General features: G+C 57.3%; 1 protein-coding gene across 6 annotated transcripts in view; it reads left to right on the forward strand.

The window, feature by feature from the left end:
• Positions 1 to 15652, forward strand: part of LOC148055335 (maestro heat-like repeat-containing protein family member 7) — a 48925-nt gene extending 33273 nt beyond the window's left edge. For 4 of the 6 annotated variants that reach the window (XM_087761225.1, XM_087761224.1, XM_087761227.1 and 1 more), the window contains 18 exons: positions 99 to 147; positions 797 to 833; positions 6320 to 6414; positions 6632 to 6757; positions 7545 to 7665; positions 7887 to 7973; positions 8713 to 8817; positions 9114 to 9294; positions 9765 to 9871; positions 10289 to 10438; positions 10644 to 10798; positions 11180 to 11327; positions 12026 to 12163; positions 12856 to 13032; positions 13119 to 13274; positions 13579 to 13680; positions 14097 to 14199; positions 14535 to 15652. In XM_087761225.1, coding sequence (XP_087617351.1) covers positions 6717 to 6757; positions 7545 to 7665; positions 7887 to 7973; positions 8713 to 8817; positions 9114 to 9294; positions 9765 to 9871; positions 10289 to 10438; positions 10644 to 10798; positions 11180 to 11327; positions 12026 to 12163; positions 12856 to 13032; positions 13119 to 13274; positions 13579 to 13680; positions 14097 to 14199; positions 14535 to 15034 — 2271 coding nt within the window. In that variant the 5' untranslated portion in view covers positions 99 to 147; positions 797 to 833; positions 6320 to 6414; positions 6632 to 6716 and the 3' untranslated portion in view covers positions 15035 to 15652. Of the gene's footprint in view, positions 1 to 98; positions 148 to 796; positions 834 to 5713; positions 5832 to 6319; positions 6415 to 6631; positions 6758 to 7077; positions 7158 to 7544; positions 7666 to 7886; positions 7974 to 8712; positions 8818 to 9113; positions 9295 to 9764; positions 9872 to 10288; positions 10439 to 10643; positions 10799 to 11179; positions 11328 to 12025; positions 12164 to 12855; positions 13033 to 13118; positions 13275 to 13578; positions 13681 to 14096; positions 14200 to 14534 lie in introns of those variants that run through there. The other 2 variants (XM_087761223.1, XM_087761222.1) reach the window with 2 other exon arrangements.
• The last annotated feature ends 289 nt before the right edge of the window (positions 15653 to 15941 follow it).

Here is a 15941-nt window from a genome sequence, read left to right on the forward strand (position 1 = left end):
GCAAGTTTTCAAACGTAATAAATGTTGCCTAGAATATTGTAGCATTTTCAAGATTATCTTCAAGCAAGTTCTGGCAATTAAGACTTTTTTTTTTTTAGTTTGTCACGGGGCTCCTAAATCGCACAAACTCCTCGGAACTGCTGTCAGGTGAGATATCTACTGCTATTTTTAGTCAATACAGCATATGGAACACATGTAGTATTTTGGCCCTTTCCTGGCCAAGTGTGGTAGATATCTGAACACAGGGCTTGGGCTCCCACAAAGAACCACTGTCCTAAAGACTCTGCTGCTGACATTTCTGTTATTTCTTGATTTTTTTCACTGAAGTAGACTTGCACTTGGACGTGTCTAGGCTATGACTGTTCTTTCTCAGACACTCAAGTACTCTATCGGGTACCTATTTGCAGTACTAGGGGTGTAGAGATTGGCTAAAGTGACCTTTGTGTTTTGATGGCTGATGATTGAAGAACACAAAACTGTAGGACAGACTTCATCTTTTTGATACTGATGTAGCAGAGACAAAATACCTGAGGGCTTCCTCTTGCACTGTTGTGTTCTGTCTCTGTAAGTCCTAGAGTGATTTGTGACAAAGTAGAAATGTGATTGTTGGGCTTCTTTTTAGCTGCACTGCATGTACCAAGAGAGAACAGTTTCTGTGTACGAATAAATGTCCACATTCACTAGACTATCAGAACATCATGTTTGGATGTTCAGGTTTTAGAATCTGTTTTCACCGCTTTATGTTGGGTACAAGTGCTCTGTTTTAAGTTCTGATCCCCTGTATTTCTTCTTCCAGAAGTCCAACTGAGCCAGTGAGCCGAGCATCAAACGCAGTATGTAAAAACGCAGACTTTTTGCTAGACACTGCACTTCATTCTAAACAATGTAACCTTGTATTACTTTTCCAAACATTACCTTTATGTATTTCCCAGTAAAAGACAGCATATGTTGTGAATAGAAGGGATTTGATTCAGCATAGTAAAAACTGAGTAATGCCATCGTTCGCACAGTTCTAATGGGAATACTGGTATTTGTGCCTAGGAGTGCATTGTGTTTCATCTTGAATCTGCTGGAACATTTCCTGAATGACTTTGAGTTGTACAGATAATGTATGATCATTTTGAGATCACGTAGGTGCGAGGTTTGCCCAACTGAACGTGGTGCCCTGTTCTACATCTGTCTGTCTCTAGCTAGCAATATGGATGTTTGTATAGGGTGTCGTGTGCTTTTTGTTTCTTGCAATAAAAATGGTTTGGAGCGTATTTTTTGCCATTTTCACCTTGTATCACTTAGCTTTTGGTTTTAAATCCGTTTTGGCCTCCTGGTTTTTGAAAATGTTATCAAAACCCCCTGAGAAACCATGATTGTTAAAGTTGGGACTGTTTCTTACTTTTGCCTTGGGCGTTCAAACCAATACCAAAACCAACATATCCCTTATGTTTGGAGGACAGTTCTGTGCAGCTGAATGATTCCTTTTTGTGTCCTTAAATACCTGGGTATTTGTTCCTACAACTGTGAAATTGAAGTGCTATTGTTTGGGCCCCTCTGGGTACATAAGTGTTTTGAATCCCTTGCCGTGAATGTCAATAGCGTTGCTACGCAAAGTGGTCTTCTAGAGCTCTGCAGTTGATCTTTCCGCTTTACCTGATGAAGCAGTTGAGTTGAACAGTTTGTCTGCAAATGCAAATACCTGAAACCCAGCGTACACGCTTTGGCACAAGGTTAGAGCCTGGTGCATTTGTGGGTAAAATGCCTGTCATCTTTCTTACCTTCTGCCTGCAGTACTTGTTTGGAGCTCGGTGACTTCAGGCTCGCCTGCTGCTTTACTTTCCCAAAGGTGAAGCCTTTCTTCAGTCTACCACCGCTTTGAATGTACCTTTGGAAAAGGGGCAGCGTTTTTCTTCAGGTTTGAAAACACTGTCCTGCTGCTGGTAAAATATAAATAAGTAACCCAAGGAAAGACTTATTTTGCCAGGCAACTATGCTGTGTTCGTAAAAGCATAACCATGTGCATGTATGCCTGATGAGACACTAGCTGATTCATTGACAAACTCCACTGAAAAGAAGTTTCCTGTAGTGATGCTTCCTTCTCAAATAAACTCCAGGGGTTTTTTTAAGTCCTCTTAAGCTGAAACTTGACAGCTTCCTTATCCCTTTGACGTTTAAGCAGCTGTGAGTATTTGACAATTAAATTGGTGAAGGACCTTGAGAGGAGGAATGATGCTAATGGACACCTGCGGAATAATGTGAAATGGTTCTTTAAAAAACAATAAAAGAAAAACTTGTGAAGAAAACAGTCAGGGTAGCTGATGTTTTCTATCCCCCAAAATCACTCGGGCAGGAGTCTGAAGAGCTCTCTGTTAGTAATGCTGTTGGTATCTTTCCTGGAGTAATGGCATTGAGTCCAATTCCTAGAGGCTGAGTTGAGCAGCTTTTAGGTATGATTTTTCCTGACATGCGGTCACTATCCTTGCTTAGAGCTAGAGGTATGTGCAAAATTTTGCTAGGACATCTGGCTAGAAGTGTTGGTTAAATAGTCCTGTATGTCGGATTGCAGTGCAAGTCTTTTGCATCCTGGACAAGTTGCCAAAGAAGCAGTGAAGTTGAAGGGACTAAGGTGGCATTTTAAAATTGAGCTTTACTGTCTTCAGGCTAAATTGTGCTTTCTTGATGGTTGATACTGCGCTGTAGCCATGAAGACTTGCTCTCTTTGCATCTTTCTGCAACAAAACTGATATGCACTGCACGTAGCTGTGGAGTAGTGAAAGCTGTGCGTGTTGACGTAGCAGAAGAGGCCAGTCTACAGCACCTGAAGTCAATGCACAGCTCTGGTGGCTCCTGTGGTAGAAGTGGCAATAGCCTTACCCTTCCTGTATGCCACTCCTTCTGGACGCTGTGCAGGCTCAGGGACAGCCGCCATTTCTGGGGACCCGCCTGGCGCTGGCAGCGGGGTTCTCCTGCTCTTGCTGTCCTGCGAGGCAGGGACAACGGAAAGCCCTGCACAGAGCCCCGAGGGCCCTTTTCTAGAGCCTTCCCCCGGAGTACGATCATGCTATCAAACTAGCAATAGGGTGAGCTATGAGTCATCCCTCTCATTATCCTGGGAATGTTAGGTAGAAATAGGTCTCCCTAAGGAATATCTGAAAAAATATTAACGTGTTTCATGCGCAAAGAACAAAATGGAATCCAGAGAAGAACTGGTATCTTCTGAAAGTCCAACTCAAGCTGTCCACACTTGGAGGGAGACAGAGGAGTGTGTTTGCAAATGCAAGCATCCTTCTGCATGGGCATGGCAAAGTGATGTCATGCTCAGATTTCTGTGTAGATCTTGGCAAGGACGTTCAGAAGAAAAAGAACCAGAAGAAGAAGACACGGAAAACAAACTTGGTGTGTCCTGTGCTTAGGCCTGTGCTCTGAACAGAGGACCATTTCATAAGTCGACAGCAAGCTGACACCTGCTCGTCAGCAGACAGTAAAGGAGAGCCCGTACGGGAGTACAGGCACAGCCAGTTTCCATCTGCGGTCTTAGCAGGGGCGGTCTTGGCCCATCAGTACAAAGAGGACAAATGCAGACCTTCCCTTGACAACTTCAGTGTGCTTTGACATGGTTTTGAAGACAAAGGGATGTAAACCAAGGAGACATTCACGTGACTTATTTCTTCTAATGAACTGATTTATTGGTCCTTTTGGCATTTTTCATATCTGCAAGGTAACAGAAATCAAAAGTCAGTGGGACCCCGCTTTTCCTGACAGATAGTAAGGTCTGAATTATTGAAGAGGCAGAGACCAACAAAACCCTTGGTTAGGCAGGCTTGAGAGTCCATCAAAGGGCCAGGAAGATGCTGAAGGGACTCATCTGTCCTATGAGGACAGGCTGAGAGCTGGGACTGCTCAGCCTGGAGAAGAGGAGGCTCAGGGGGGACGGCATCAATGTGTCTTGATACCCAAAAGGAGGGTGCAAAGAGGATGGAGACAGGCTCTTTCCAGTGCAGGACCAGAGGCGATGGGCACAGCCCGAAACACAGGAGGTTCCCTCTGAACATCAGAACGCACTTTTTTACTGCGTGGGTGGCTGAGCCCTTCCAACCTCAACCATTCTGTGATTCTGTGATCTGTGACTGCAGACATCATCAAATAGCGTTTGTCCTCTCTGCTGCCCACCTTAGAAGTCTCTAGAAATCGCTAAAGGCACAAATAAGGAGCGGCTTGGATGCTGTTCAAATCAGCCACCTTTCCTTTCGATCCCAACGAGATCCGTATGTTTAAAGAAGAAGAATTGCTGAACCGCCCTTCAAGCTCTCTGTCTGTCGGCCTGTAGGGGAGGGGACTGATGGAAAATGTTAAGACACTTTAGGAAAGAGAGCATATTTTGTTCCGGTTTCCTCTTCTGATAGCATCTGGTCAGCAATACAGCATGTTAACGTTCCGTCGACAGTTGTAACACCAAACAAGGATCAGAGAGAGGAGCAGGTGTAAACGGCTTTTTGCTGAAAGAGATTCTCAGAACGGAGGAAAGGCTGTGAATTGTAAGATGCCAGAAATTGTAGAAATGTGGAGAGAGCATCTCGTCCCATCTGTGGTGAACTCCGCACTGTGGCCAGTGTCGTATCCTCACGGGAATGATTAAAGATTAGCATGAGATTCCAAAAGAACTGGTAAATGTCATTAGCAACATCAAAAGTCAGTTGGGATAGAAACACTCGGTTAGGATCCTAGCCTTGCACTTTCTTATGCAGCTCCGAGCTGAAAGCAGACAGTGGTATTTCCTGCTGTGCTGCAGGGGAGAAGTTTCCACATTGCTAAAAACCCAGCATAAGACAGCCCTGCCTGGAGCTACCATTCCCCACAGGCCAAAAGACTCCAATTATAAAACTTCTGTGCAGCCCGCGCAGCAATGGGCTTCCCACCGTTCTGAAAGCTGGGAGGGGGAGCAGGCCATCAGGCAGGAGAAGTGGCCCACAAGATGCCCATGGAGCGCTGGAGATGGCGCTCAGCCAGCACCAGCACAATGAGGAGGGCTTCTCGCTCGCGGTCCAAAACCAGGCCAAGAGAAAAGCAGCAAGAGAGCAATCTCCATTTGTGAAAGGTTCCCAACTCCTAAAAGGGCAAACTCCGTGGAAGATGCTTCCTTTTCTTTTCCCTCTTTTCTGCATAAGCTCTTCCTGTTTGATAGGAGGAAGAGAGGAAGTGACAAAAACTAGGACTTGTGTTCAGCTTGACTAAATCTAACATCGCCAAGGGAGAGAAGCAGCGCTCTGGAGTGCACAGAAGGGAAGGGAAGGTCCTGGGGGCACGCTGGGACGCGTGAACACGGGGCTCTGGGCCAGTTGGAGAGCAACAGGGAGGTCTGCAGGGAACATGAGGGCAAATGTGGGGCTTGGGGCACGCCAAGAGGACCCAAGTGCCCAGGGGTCAGTGGGCCTCGTGACGCCCCCAGAGGACACCCTGCCCCTCCCGGCCTGGGTGGCGGGTCACAGTGGTGCCCTTTGTGACCCGCCTCTGTGACACCCTGTGGCACTGCATATGGTCAACGCGGTCACAGCCCCCAGCCTGCAGTGTCCGGCAGGACGGCGACGGGACAGGGCGGGAGCCTGGAGCTGGCGAGCAGCCCCTGAGCACAGCCCACGTCTTTCCCCGGCAGCCCCGCGGTGCCAAGGCATTTTGCCAAAGCTTCCCCCTTCCCCACCCCTAGCCCTTTCCTGCGTCGCGCAGGATGGCGGAGAGACCCCCCAGCCGCCCCAGGGTGGCCTGGGAGGAGAAGAGGGCTCCCCAGGAGAGCAGCTCTCCACCGCAGCCCTACGAGGTGTGCGTGCCCCAGCCGCTGCAGAGAAGTAAGTGAGGGGCCCCGCTGGGCTGGGCAGGGCTGGGGCCTGCACCCTGATCGACGCCAGGGTCCTGTTTCCCGGGCACAGCGGCAGTGGGGGTCCCACGGGCGGGGAGCACGGCACTGGTGGAATGCTGCTCGGGGCTGGGAGCTGGCCCCAGCATAGCCTCCCCCAGGGCGGGACGGGGCTCCTGCTCCAGGCTATGGGGCAGCAAGAGGCAGCTGGCCTGGAGGGAGGCAGCAGTGGTGGGGGACGGGCACCTTTCCAGCCTGTCTGCAAGCGAGTTCCTAAGCCCGGTGCACTTGTGCCTTTCTGTGCCACACTGCGCTCCAACATCGCAGCCCATCTGCCGGGCACCCTCCAGGCCAGACACCCATGGGGAGACTGCGCCAGGGGAGTGGGCACGGGGCCGGATGGAGGGCAGAGCTCCTCCGTCTCCTTGCATTTGCCTTCAGCCCCTCTCTACAGCCCTCCCTGCTCTCCTCCTTTACTAGGTGCCCCCGCTGGTGCATCCAGCTGGCAATCTCTGTACCGAGAGGAAAAAGAAGCCGTAGAGCTCATCCAGGCTTTTCTGAAGAGCTCAGAAAAGGTAAGCGTGGCTATTTCCATGGTAGCTGTGCCTGCGTCTCCTGACGGTGGCACCAGCTCTGCTGCCTGCTGCCGGGGCTGCTGGGGGGCTGGTGGCTGGGCAGAGCTGCTCCCCCCAGGTCTCCTGCACAGCACTGCAGCCCCAGGGCTCCAGTGCTGCTGGCCATGTGTCTACCCTCTCACGCTCCCCGTTTGTCTCTCTGTCCCCTGGCTGCCAGGAGGAGGCCCAGAAGATACAGTTCCTAGAGACCATCTGCACCCTGTGCGAAGCTGCCAGGTGCAAGGGCTTGTCACAGGGCCTGAATGCGTTCTGCCACAGCTTTGAGTTGGCAGAGAATATCAAGGTGAGGGGACACCTGGCAGGTCTGGGGACGGGGGCAAGGTCCCCGGGCACCGGCACAGTGTGCGGGCAGTGTGCGGGCAGTGCACGGGCAGGGGTAGGGCAGGGACAAGTGTGAGTGGACGCGGAGCTGCCCTGAGGGGACTCGGGTGCCGCTGAGAAGCCCTGCCAGCAGAGACCCCATCACCGGGAGTGGCAGGGGGCACGCTGGGGTTGGTGCTGGGGCGGGGGCAGAGGGTCTCCACCAGCCCCACCGCCTGGTGCTGGGTCTGCTGGCACTGGCTGCTGGTGGCTGCCAGGTGCCATGCCGGTTGCGCTTTGCAGGTGCTGCTGGAAGAGGAGCCCAGGGACCACCTGCACACAGCGGTGCGGCAGCAAGCCATGCTTGCCATCGCCGCCTTGAGGTAGCTGCCCAGCCCCTGGTTTGGCTGGCACCTCTCCCCGTCCCCCATCCAGGCAGAGTCCAGTAGTGCCGTCAGAGGGACTCTGCTCTGCCCTGCTCGCGGCTTGTTGGGAGGGCGTAGGGGAGGCCAGAGGGATCGTGCAGCTGCCTGCCATGCCTCGGCTCTTCCCCAAAGCGGGAGGCGGGAGGCAGGAGGCGGGAGGCTTGCCTGCCAGGACTGTCCTTTGGCCCAGGCCATGTTGGGGAGGGAGGAGGTGCCTCCTGGCAGGGCTCCCTGCACACCCTCCATCCCTCTCGGGGACCCCTGCTCCAGAGGCGCGTGGCCACCTGCCCAAGGCATCGAGGCGCCCAGCACCAGTGTCCAACAGGCCCCTCTCTCTCTTTGCAGCAAAGTGGAGATGGTGCTGGAGGGCAAAAAGAAAAGCCTCTTACAGGCCTGCTTCAGGAGTGTCTTCTTGCTTCCTCCAAAAACGGACATGCAGGACCTGGACACTGCTCTCTACTTTAACGTAAGTGCTGGCTGAGCGGCAGGAGTCCCTAGTCCCTCTGGGCTGCTCCCTGGCCGCCGTGTGCTGAGAGACACCCGGAGATCCAAGGCAGGGCAGGGGCTCGGCTTTGCTTTCCCACCCTCCTCCCTTCACCCGCAGTCCTTGGCGTGGGGAGTTCAGATCCATCTCCAGGGTGAGAGGGACTGCAGAAAGACTGCCACAACCCTTTGTCCTTCTTGCAGACCCTGGATACCATGGATACCATGCTGTGGACGCTGGTGCTCAGCTCTCCTGCCTCTGGCTTCACGCAGCTGCAGACAATCTTACAGGTGTGGCATTGGCAAAGAGTGGGGTGCGCAGGGGCTGTTCCTGACGCTGGAGGGACGGGAGTGTCCACTCTCGAGTGGATGGTCCCCACCCCAGTGCCACGCACAGAGCACATTGCAGGGAGGGTGCCCAGCTCCCTGGGGGAGCCAGGGCTGGTCCACCATGCTCTTCTGGCAGCCCCGTGTCCCCTGGCTGCACTCAATGTCGCTTCCCCTCTGCAGCCTCCTCCTGTGTCACGGCAAAGCCTTGCCCATGGCACTTCTGGGCCAGCTCCGTCCCCAGAGCTTTCCTTGCACCAAAGCGGTGGCAGACATTTGACCCCTCTCCTTAGGCACCTCAGCGGTGGCAGCTGGTGCTGCTCTTCCCCTGCCTCACCGTCCCTCGTGCTTTCCTCCCCAGATCTGACTGGGGCAGAGAGCCACTGAGACCTGCCTGTCCTGCACAGGCAGCCCAGCCCTGAAGCTCTGTACTCCTGGCTTCCCAGGGGGCCGTATCCCCATTGCCCCACTGCAGACCCTGCAGGCAGGCTCCTGCCCAAGAGCCCAGCCTTCACTGGAGAGGGGACACAGGGCTGTGTTGTGGGGGAGGGCACGGAAGGGAGCAGGCACTGCCCTGGGGGTGGCATCTGCCCACCTGCCTGGCCACAAGGGCTGCGTGAGTCCAGCCAGGGCTTCAGCAGTGCTGCTTCTGCTGGCGCGGGCACCAGCTCCCAGGGCACGTGAGCACTTTCTCTCCTCCCAGATGCTGCTGACCTTCGTCAACTGCCAGAACGCAGCTGCGTGTGAGAGGGCTGTGGGGAGGATTGGGAGGCTGAGCGATTTGCTGGCCAGCTCTTCCTCAGTGGAGGTAAGGAGCCAGGCAGCCTCCAGCCAGGCTGTCTCCCCTTGCCTGCACACCAGAGCAGCCTGAGCTCAGAGATGCCTGCGAGGCAAGCCTGGGCAGCGACTGAGGCATTCAGCAAGGCTCTGCCCTGGAGCCAGGGTCTTGCTTTCTTTCTTTTTCCCATGCTCTTCTCTCCCCAGCTGGCTGCTTTGGGAGGGCCCTCCAAAGCTCTGACTCCCCGGGGATCCTTCCCTGCGCAGCCTCTTGGGTCGCAGCTGCTGCCCCTCAGCCCTTCTACCTGTCCTGCCTCCCTCACCCAGGTCCGGAGCACCTTTGTAGGAGACGATGACAGCCGTGCCTGCCAGACAGAGATCCGTATCCCCATCCTGGGACAGCTGCTGGGGCGTCTCATCCTTTGCCGCACTTGCACGAACTGGGAGATCAGCTGGGGGGCTTTGGATGCTCTTCATCGCCTCTTCAGGTTCATCCTGCGGCAAAAACGTAAGAGGAGCTGTGGTGGGCTGTGTCCCTCCACACACAGGCATCTCCTCAGATGCCTGCTTGTTTCCCCGAGTGTTGCAACGGACCGTTCTTGTGCCTGCTGGAGGCTGTCCAGGAAAGCCTGCCAGCTTCTCTGTCCCTCGCATCTCAGTTATTCCAACAACGTGTGAGTTGTGTGACTGCGTGCAGAGTTCTAGTTCCTTTGAGCTTCCCAGGCCGTGAGCGTTTGCACACATATGCTTGAGGCAGGTGTCTCATCCTTCTCCATCGTCCCTGAGGTCCCTCTTGTTCCCTTCGCCTGTCGTCACCCTTTGCTTTATACCCCTGCCCACCACCTCCTCCCCTGACTGTGGGTCGGAACCCCCTCCTCAGCCATTCCTAGTTCAAAGCTCTTTTCACCATTTGCTAAGCTTGTTGGCAAAGACACTTTGTCCTACTTGATCACTTGTCTGTGATCCCCTCCTGTTTAGGCACGATGCTGCCAGAGGATAATCCAGAGCATCCGCGGCGTCAAAGGGAATGGAAAGCTGAGAACACCACCTGGCTTTCTTCGCCCAGCACCAGCAACATAACAATGGTAATGAGCTCCTCCCTTGCTGGGCCTCTTGTGCCCAGAGATCCAGAATCAGTGGGGCCGGCATGGCCTCACTGTCCCTGGTGAGAGGGTTGCTGCTGTCCCCGAGCAGGGACTAGAAGGGGCTGCACTCCAGTGTCCCAGCATCAGCTCCAGCCCGCCTGGCCACCAGCAAGCCCTGGTTCTCTGTAGGGCCGGCACGCTGGGCTCACGACCCCAACCCTCCTCCCTCACCCTGAGGGCCCTCTCTTCTCCTCCTCCACCACGCAGTACTGCAGCCCCTGCTTCCAGCTTTCCTGCGGGCACCGCTGCCAGCACTGCTGGGCCATGTCTTGCCAGAGCTGCTCTCACTGCTCAGCTAAGCAGCACCATCAGGGCGCTCGGTGTGCCATGTCTTCCCCGCCTTCCTTCCTCCCATAGGCGTTTGGAAAATACCTGCAGCCTTCTGAGAAGAGAGACGTCGTCCTCGTGGCCATTGAGGCCATGAGAGACTCCAGCGTCTATGACAAGGAGGAGGCGAGCAGCATCCTGGATGTGGCTGGGAGAGAGCCTGCCTCCTGGCTGACAGAGGTAAGCGGCCTGTGGCTGCCCTGCCCTGAAGCCCTTTCAGGCACTGTTCCTCCCTCCCTCCCTCCCTCCCTGATGCAGGTGCCTCAGGCACCTTGAAGCCATCTGAAGCCAGCAGAGCAGGATGGGAAGAGCAGCAGTTTGAGAGGCAGCTGAGGAAATGGCTGCATTCCAGTGGCAGCACCATCCTCACCTGTGTGCCCTCCAGGTGCCAAGCATCGTGAGGTGCATCTATGAAAACACGGCATGCATCCGCACGGCGTCAGCCCGGCAGAGCCTGGACTTGCTGCTTCTCCTGATGACGGAGCAGTGCCCCAGGGAAGTGGTCGCGAGCCTGCTGAAGCTCTCTCCATCGTGTGACAGGTACTGAGCCCAACAGCCCCCGTGGGCTTGTGCCGTGTGGGGAGAGGGGCCTGGAGACTTTCTGGCTGCCGGAGCCACGGGAAAGCGCAGGACACCCCCAAGGAGCAGGGCCCTCCAGCCCACGCCACTTTCCAGCCCTGGTGGATGTGCCAGGCCCGCAGTAGCCAAAGCTGGCCAAGGCAGCCCAGAGCCCTGCCACGAGGTTCCTCCCTGCCCCATGGGGAACATTGCCTCAGCCCCCTCCTCCTTGCCCGGGCAGGGACCCGGGCACTCCAAGCGAGGGGTCGGGAAGGGCCAGGACAGCCTGGGTCCTGTGGGGCTGGCCCGGGCACAGTGTGGTGGCCGAGGCAGCCCTGCTGACAGAGCGCTCTGGGCCTGCAGTGCTGCTCTGGCCATGTGGGACGTGATGCTTTCCCAGCCCCACACCCTGAAGAAGGTCTTGAGGGAGCTGCTCAGCCAGCTCCAGGACCAGCGGCTGCGCAGGGTGTTCAGCTCCAGCACAGAGGACGCCTGCATCCATCACTTGGCTGTGAGTGACCAGAGCAGTCCTTGCTCACCCTCGGGGCTGTGCCTGCCTCTTCAGGCAAACAGGCACGGTCCTCTCCCCTCCCATCTGCCCCAAACAGTCGCCTTCTCCAGGACATAGGGACACAGCCCCTTAGGGCCAGCAGGGACCGCCCAGCAGCAGGTTCCCCTGCGCCAGCCATGCAGGGCCACTCCACGCTGCTTGGGCCCCGGTGCACAAACACGAAGCCCAGGCAGCCCCTGCCTGCCCAGGCAGCTCTCTGCTTCTCCCCTGCCTGCACCCCCCTGTCCTGCTCTGCAGACTGGAAGCCTGGGGCAGGGCAAGGGCTGGGTCAGGGGCAGAGACGTGGCCTTTGCACAGGCTGAGCAGGCTGCAAGGTTGGGGGCAGGAGACATTCGTCACCACTCGCGTGTCGTGCCTCCTTTGTGCCCGCTCTTGCTGTTGCATCACTCCTCAGAGGCGTGAGAGCAAGAGGCTGCCGATGCTGAGAGGACAGGAGGAGCCGGCACAGGCAACCATGTGGTGTGCGGCGAGGCGCAGGGCGCGGGGAAGCCAAGCGGCCCTCCACGGGCAGAGCTGCCCCTGGGTCGGGCTGTCTGGCCCCGGTGCCCTTGCCCTGAGCTGCCAGTGGGAAGCAGGAGCCACACGGAGCACGGAGCCCAGTGGGCTCTGCCAGTCTCTCACTGCCGCCTTTGTTTCAGCTGCTGGCCTCCAGCGACATTGAATCGGAGGAGTTTGCTAGCCTCTACAAAGTCCAGAGGTACCTGAGGCGTCCAAGCCTGGTGCTGCTCTCGCTGGTGCTCAGAGGCCTCATCACGCTGTCGCAGAGACCTGAGACGGTGAGCAGGGCCTGGTCAAGTGAAGCCATGTTGGCAGCCTGGGGCTGGGGAAGTGGGTAACGCGGTGGCTTGGCCTGCCCTGGGAGTCAGGAGGTGGGGTGACAGCTCCAAATGCCCCCGCTGTCCCCTTCACGGGCCCCAGGCTCCTTCAGGCTTGGACCTTGCCGCTGCAGCGCAAGGAGAAAAGCTCCCTCACCAGCAGCTCTCGCTCCTGGCTCATCCCTGTGGTGCCAGGCAGGAATTTCTGCTCTGCACCGAGGCAGCCAGCGCCAAGGTGCCTCAGTCGAGGGAGCCCTGTCCCCAGAAGAAGCGTTCTGCTGAGAGAGGGGGATGAGCCAGAGCCCAGGGTACAGCTGATGCTAGGGGCTGACTCTGGGGCTGGGGCAGTGGGCCTCTGTCATGACGGGGTCACCGCCTGCTCATTGCCAGCTTGGAGATGGCTGCCCTTCCCCGCACCCTGCGGTGCACGAGCCGTGGGGGTCCGCAGAGTGCTGCCATGGAGGGGCCTGGTGGTGGCTGCCTGGGGAGCTTTCCAGGCCCGGAGGGTTACCAAGCCTTCTGCCCCTTTGGTTTGGGATTCCTGTGCCACCTGCCAGGAAGGCGGAGAGGAGGCTGGTGCTTAGTGGCCAGAGCATTTTTGCCAGGGTGGTCTTTCACCGCTTCACAAGAAGAAAATTCTGTGCTTCCTACAGGCAAGAAAAATGCTGGTCCTGCTGCCGGACATCATGGAGACCCAGCAGAATGCCAACACTGACAACAAGATGAAGGCCCTGCTTGTCTTCAGAAATGTGATGGGTCATATGACGAGGGAGGAGGCCAGCCTGACCGCTCTGCAGCTGGTGGAGAAGCTCCTGCCGCTCTTTGATGATGTAAGGCTGCTGTGATGTAAGCCACGCTGACGCCCTTGCTCAGGGAGCGGCTGTTGCTGACGTCCTCCTGTTCTCCTCCCTGCCAGGAGTCCAGCCAGCTGCGAGAGCTCTCCATCTGCCTCTTCAAAGAGGTGCTACAGATGGTGGTGGGGAACGACAAGCGGCAGGTGAAGGAGAACGTGCGGAGAAGCCTGCTCCCCCTCTTCTTCCGCATGAGTGACGAGAGCGAGAGCGTGGCCAAGGTAGAGATTTCAAACGTGACCAGTGATGCGGGGAAGGGCGTGCTGCCAGCACAGGGGTGGGCTGGGCATCAGGGAGGGGCAAGGGCTGCTGGCAGTTGGCCTCTTGGCGTCTGTCTCACCCCAGGCTCCAACTGCCCGAGTCACTGAGGACAGGGCAGAGCTGCCCTCCTTCCCTGTCCCAGTCCCACCACTGCTGCAGAGGATGGAGATGTGGGGTCCCCTCCCATCCCTGCTCCCCACAGTCCTGCCCCTGCAAGTGTTGGAGGCCAGGACTTTGAGCCCCAATCCCTGTCCCCCTCTGCAGGCCTCTCAGGAAGCCCTCCTCGTCGCTGCAAAGCTGCTGAAGTGGAGGCAGCTCAAGCACCTGGCCCAGACACAGCAGACCTGGAGAATTGGGGAGTGCTTGGTGAGGACAACCCCCAGGCCCAGGGCCCGGGCTGGACAAGGGGTGCCCCTGTGCAGCTGTGCCTGGCCTGCCCTGCTCCAGCCCAGAGCCTGCAGCCTGGAGCTGCATCCTCCTTCCCTGCCCCCAGGCACAGAGCCCCCCAAGGGCTCTTCTCCAGGCCCCTCTCCCCTCCCCACCCTCAAGATGTCGAACGAGACCCTAGCCCAGCCGGGCCCTGGCAGTGGGACAGAGGGCTCTCAGGACCTCCAGACCTGCCTCTGCCTGGGGCTCTCTCTGAACCTCAGCCCCACAGGGCTCCTGGCTGGGAGATGGGAAGGGCCTGAGGTGGGAGGGGGACCGGGGGTGCTGGGAGGAGGGACCGGTCCGGGTAACTGGGGAGGGCCTGTGCCAGCCCCATGCCCTTGTGCTCTCTCCAGCTGGTGCAGGACAGGAGCAGACTTGAAGACTATCTGAGTCAGAGCCTGCCGTACTTGAAGGATGCTCAGGTCCCCTTGCGAGAGGCGGCCGTGAGGTTCATTGGTGAGCCACAGCCCCTGGAGACCCTCCTTTGGCAGCCTGGCCCCAGTGCCAGCCGCTGCACTGGCAGCAAGGGGCAGCCCTGTGGCTGCCAGAGCCCCGGCTGCCCTGGGCAGGGCCTGGGCAGCCAGGGGCTCTGGGCCTCCCTCTCCCAGCCCTGCCCACGCAGGTGGGCTTGGTGGCCGCCCTGCTCAGTCCCACCCCGCCTCGGGTCCCGTCCTTCCCTGGGGTCACCCTGCTGAGGGGGAGGAGGGTGTGCAGCCAAACCGGCAGAGCCGGGAGCTGTGCTGCTGGGAGCACGCTGGGGAGCGGGAGGTCTGACGCAGCTCTGTGCCTAGGGCTTGCTGCGCGGCACCGGAGGGACCAAAGCGAGGAGAAGCTGGCTGAGCTCTGCAGCGGTGAGCAGGGGCAGTGCTGTGTGTGGCGGGGCTGGTGGGGCAGGGGCCCCAGCCTGGGCAGGGTGCTGCCATGCCTTGCCCTGCTGCAGGGAAATGCTTCAAGGGCAGGGGAACATCTCAGGGGCATTTGGGGCGCTCCTGAGCAGCAGCTTCCAGCTGATGCCTTTGTCCCACCTGCTCCTCCTGCCAGGGAAAGGGATGGGTGGGGCTGGCATGGTCCGGAGGGGATGCCTGGGGGTCTCTGCAGATCGGTGGGCTTCAGCTCTGTTCTCTTTCCTCCTCTTGCAGCCCTACAGCTTTTGGAGAAAGATGATGAACTCTCAGTCTCATCCCTGGCAATTCAGACCGTGCTCATCCTGAGATCTCCCAGGAAGCAGCCAAAACGGGGATGGGCCCTGTGGGCGCTCTGCTGCTGGCCCTGCAAAGCTGGGCAGAAGTGAAGCGCTCTCCAAGAAAATGGCTCTGTTGGATTAAAGCTGGAAGCACAAGTCCGAGGCCATGGTGTCCTTCACACAGGAAGCACCCTGAGCGTGCCCACGGCAACACAGCACACGCGGACGCAGGGCGTCCTTGCCGCAAAGCCCCAGCTGCCCTGCTGGACTGCCACACCTGGAGGTTTCATCCTGCTGTTCAGACGCGGCCACCTCTGGCATGCTCTGGGCTTGCACATCCTTGTTTGGGAGCCGGGGGAGAAGTTTCCCTGTGTAGAGGGAGCAGCTGTGCCCTCAGGGGCACCCTGCCCCACCTCCTCTGGGCTGCTGAGGCCGGGCTCCCAGCCCTTTGGCCTCTGCCCCGACACATCCCCCTCACCAGTGCTTCTTGTCCTTCTACACTGAGCCCAGCTTCTCAGCAGGAGGACTACACTGCTGTCCCCACGCTTACCTAGTGTAGAATATGGAAAAGAAATTACAATTAGCAAATAGTAATTCTACCCGTAGCCCATATCTATCTAGTCTATAGCCTACAGCTCTGGACGCACAGACCAGCCTATATTTCCTGTATCTGCTTACTCAATGATGTGTCCAGAAAGCCAAATCCTCATTACCTTTAAGAGAGAATGCAACGGGGAGGGGGGAAAGGGGAAGAAAGAAAAGGGTGGAGAAAAGGAAAAGGGTGGGCACACAACTGAAAAAGAAAGGAGCGCAGTTATCCCGAAGACCAGCGCAGCCCCCCTGGCTCTTTGATGCCCGCAGGTGTCTGCGTTCAGATGGGAACCAGCAGAAAAACCCTGGCAGGGCTCCTTTTCACTGTCCTCCTCCCTGCGTGCGTGCTGGGACCTCCTCGTTTCCCCGAAGGCCTCCCAGACTCCCCGGGGGTAGCAAAGAACTGCACCTGCAGAAGCAAAGG

Source organism: Nipponia nippon, unplaced genomic scaffold, assembly GCF_047370975.1.
Source record: "Nipponia nippon isolate SJK-2023a ecotype South Korea unplaced genomic scaffold, ASM4737097v1 scaffold_23, whole genome shotgun sequence".
Taxonomy (NCBI): domain Eukaryota; kingdom Metazoa; phylum Chordata; class Aves; order Pelecaniformes; family Threskiornithidae; genus Nipponia; species Nipponia nippon.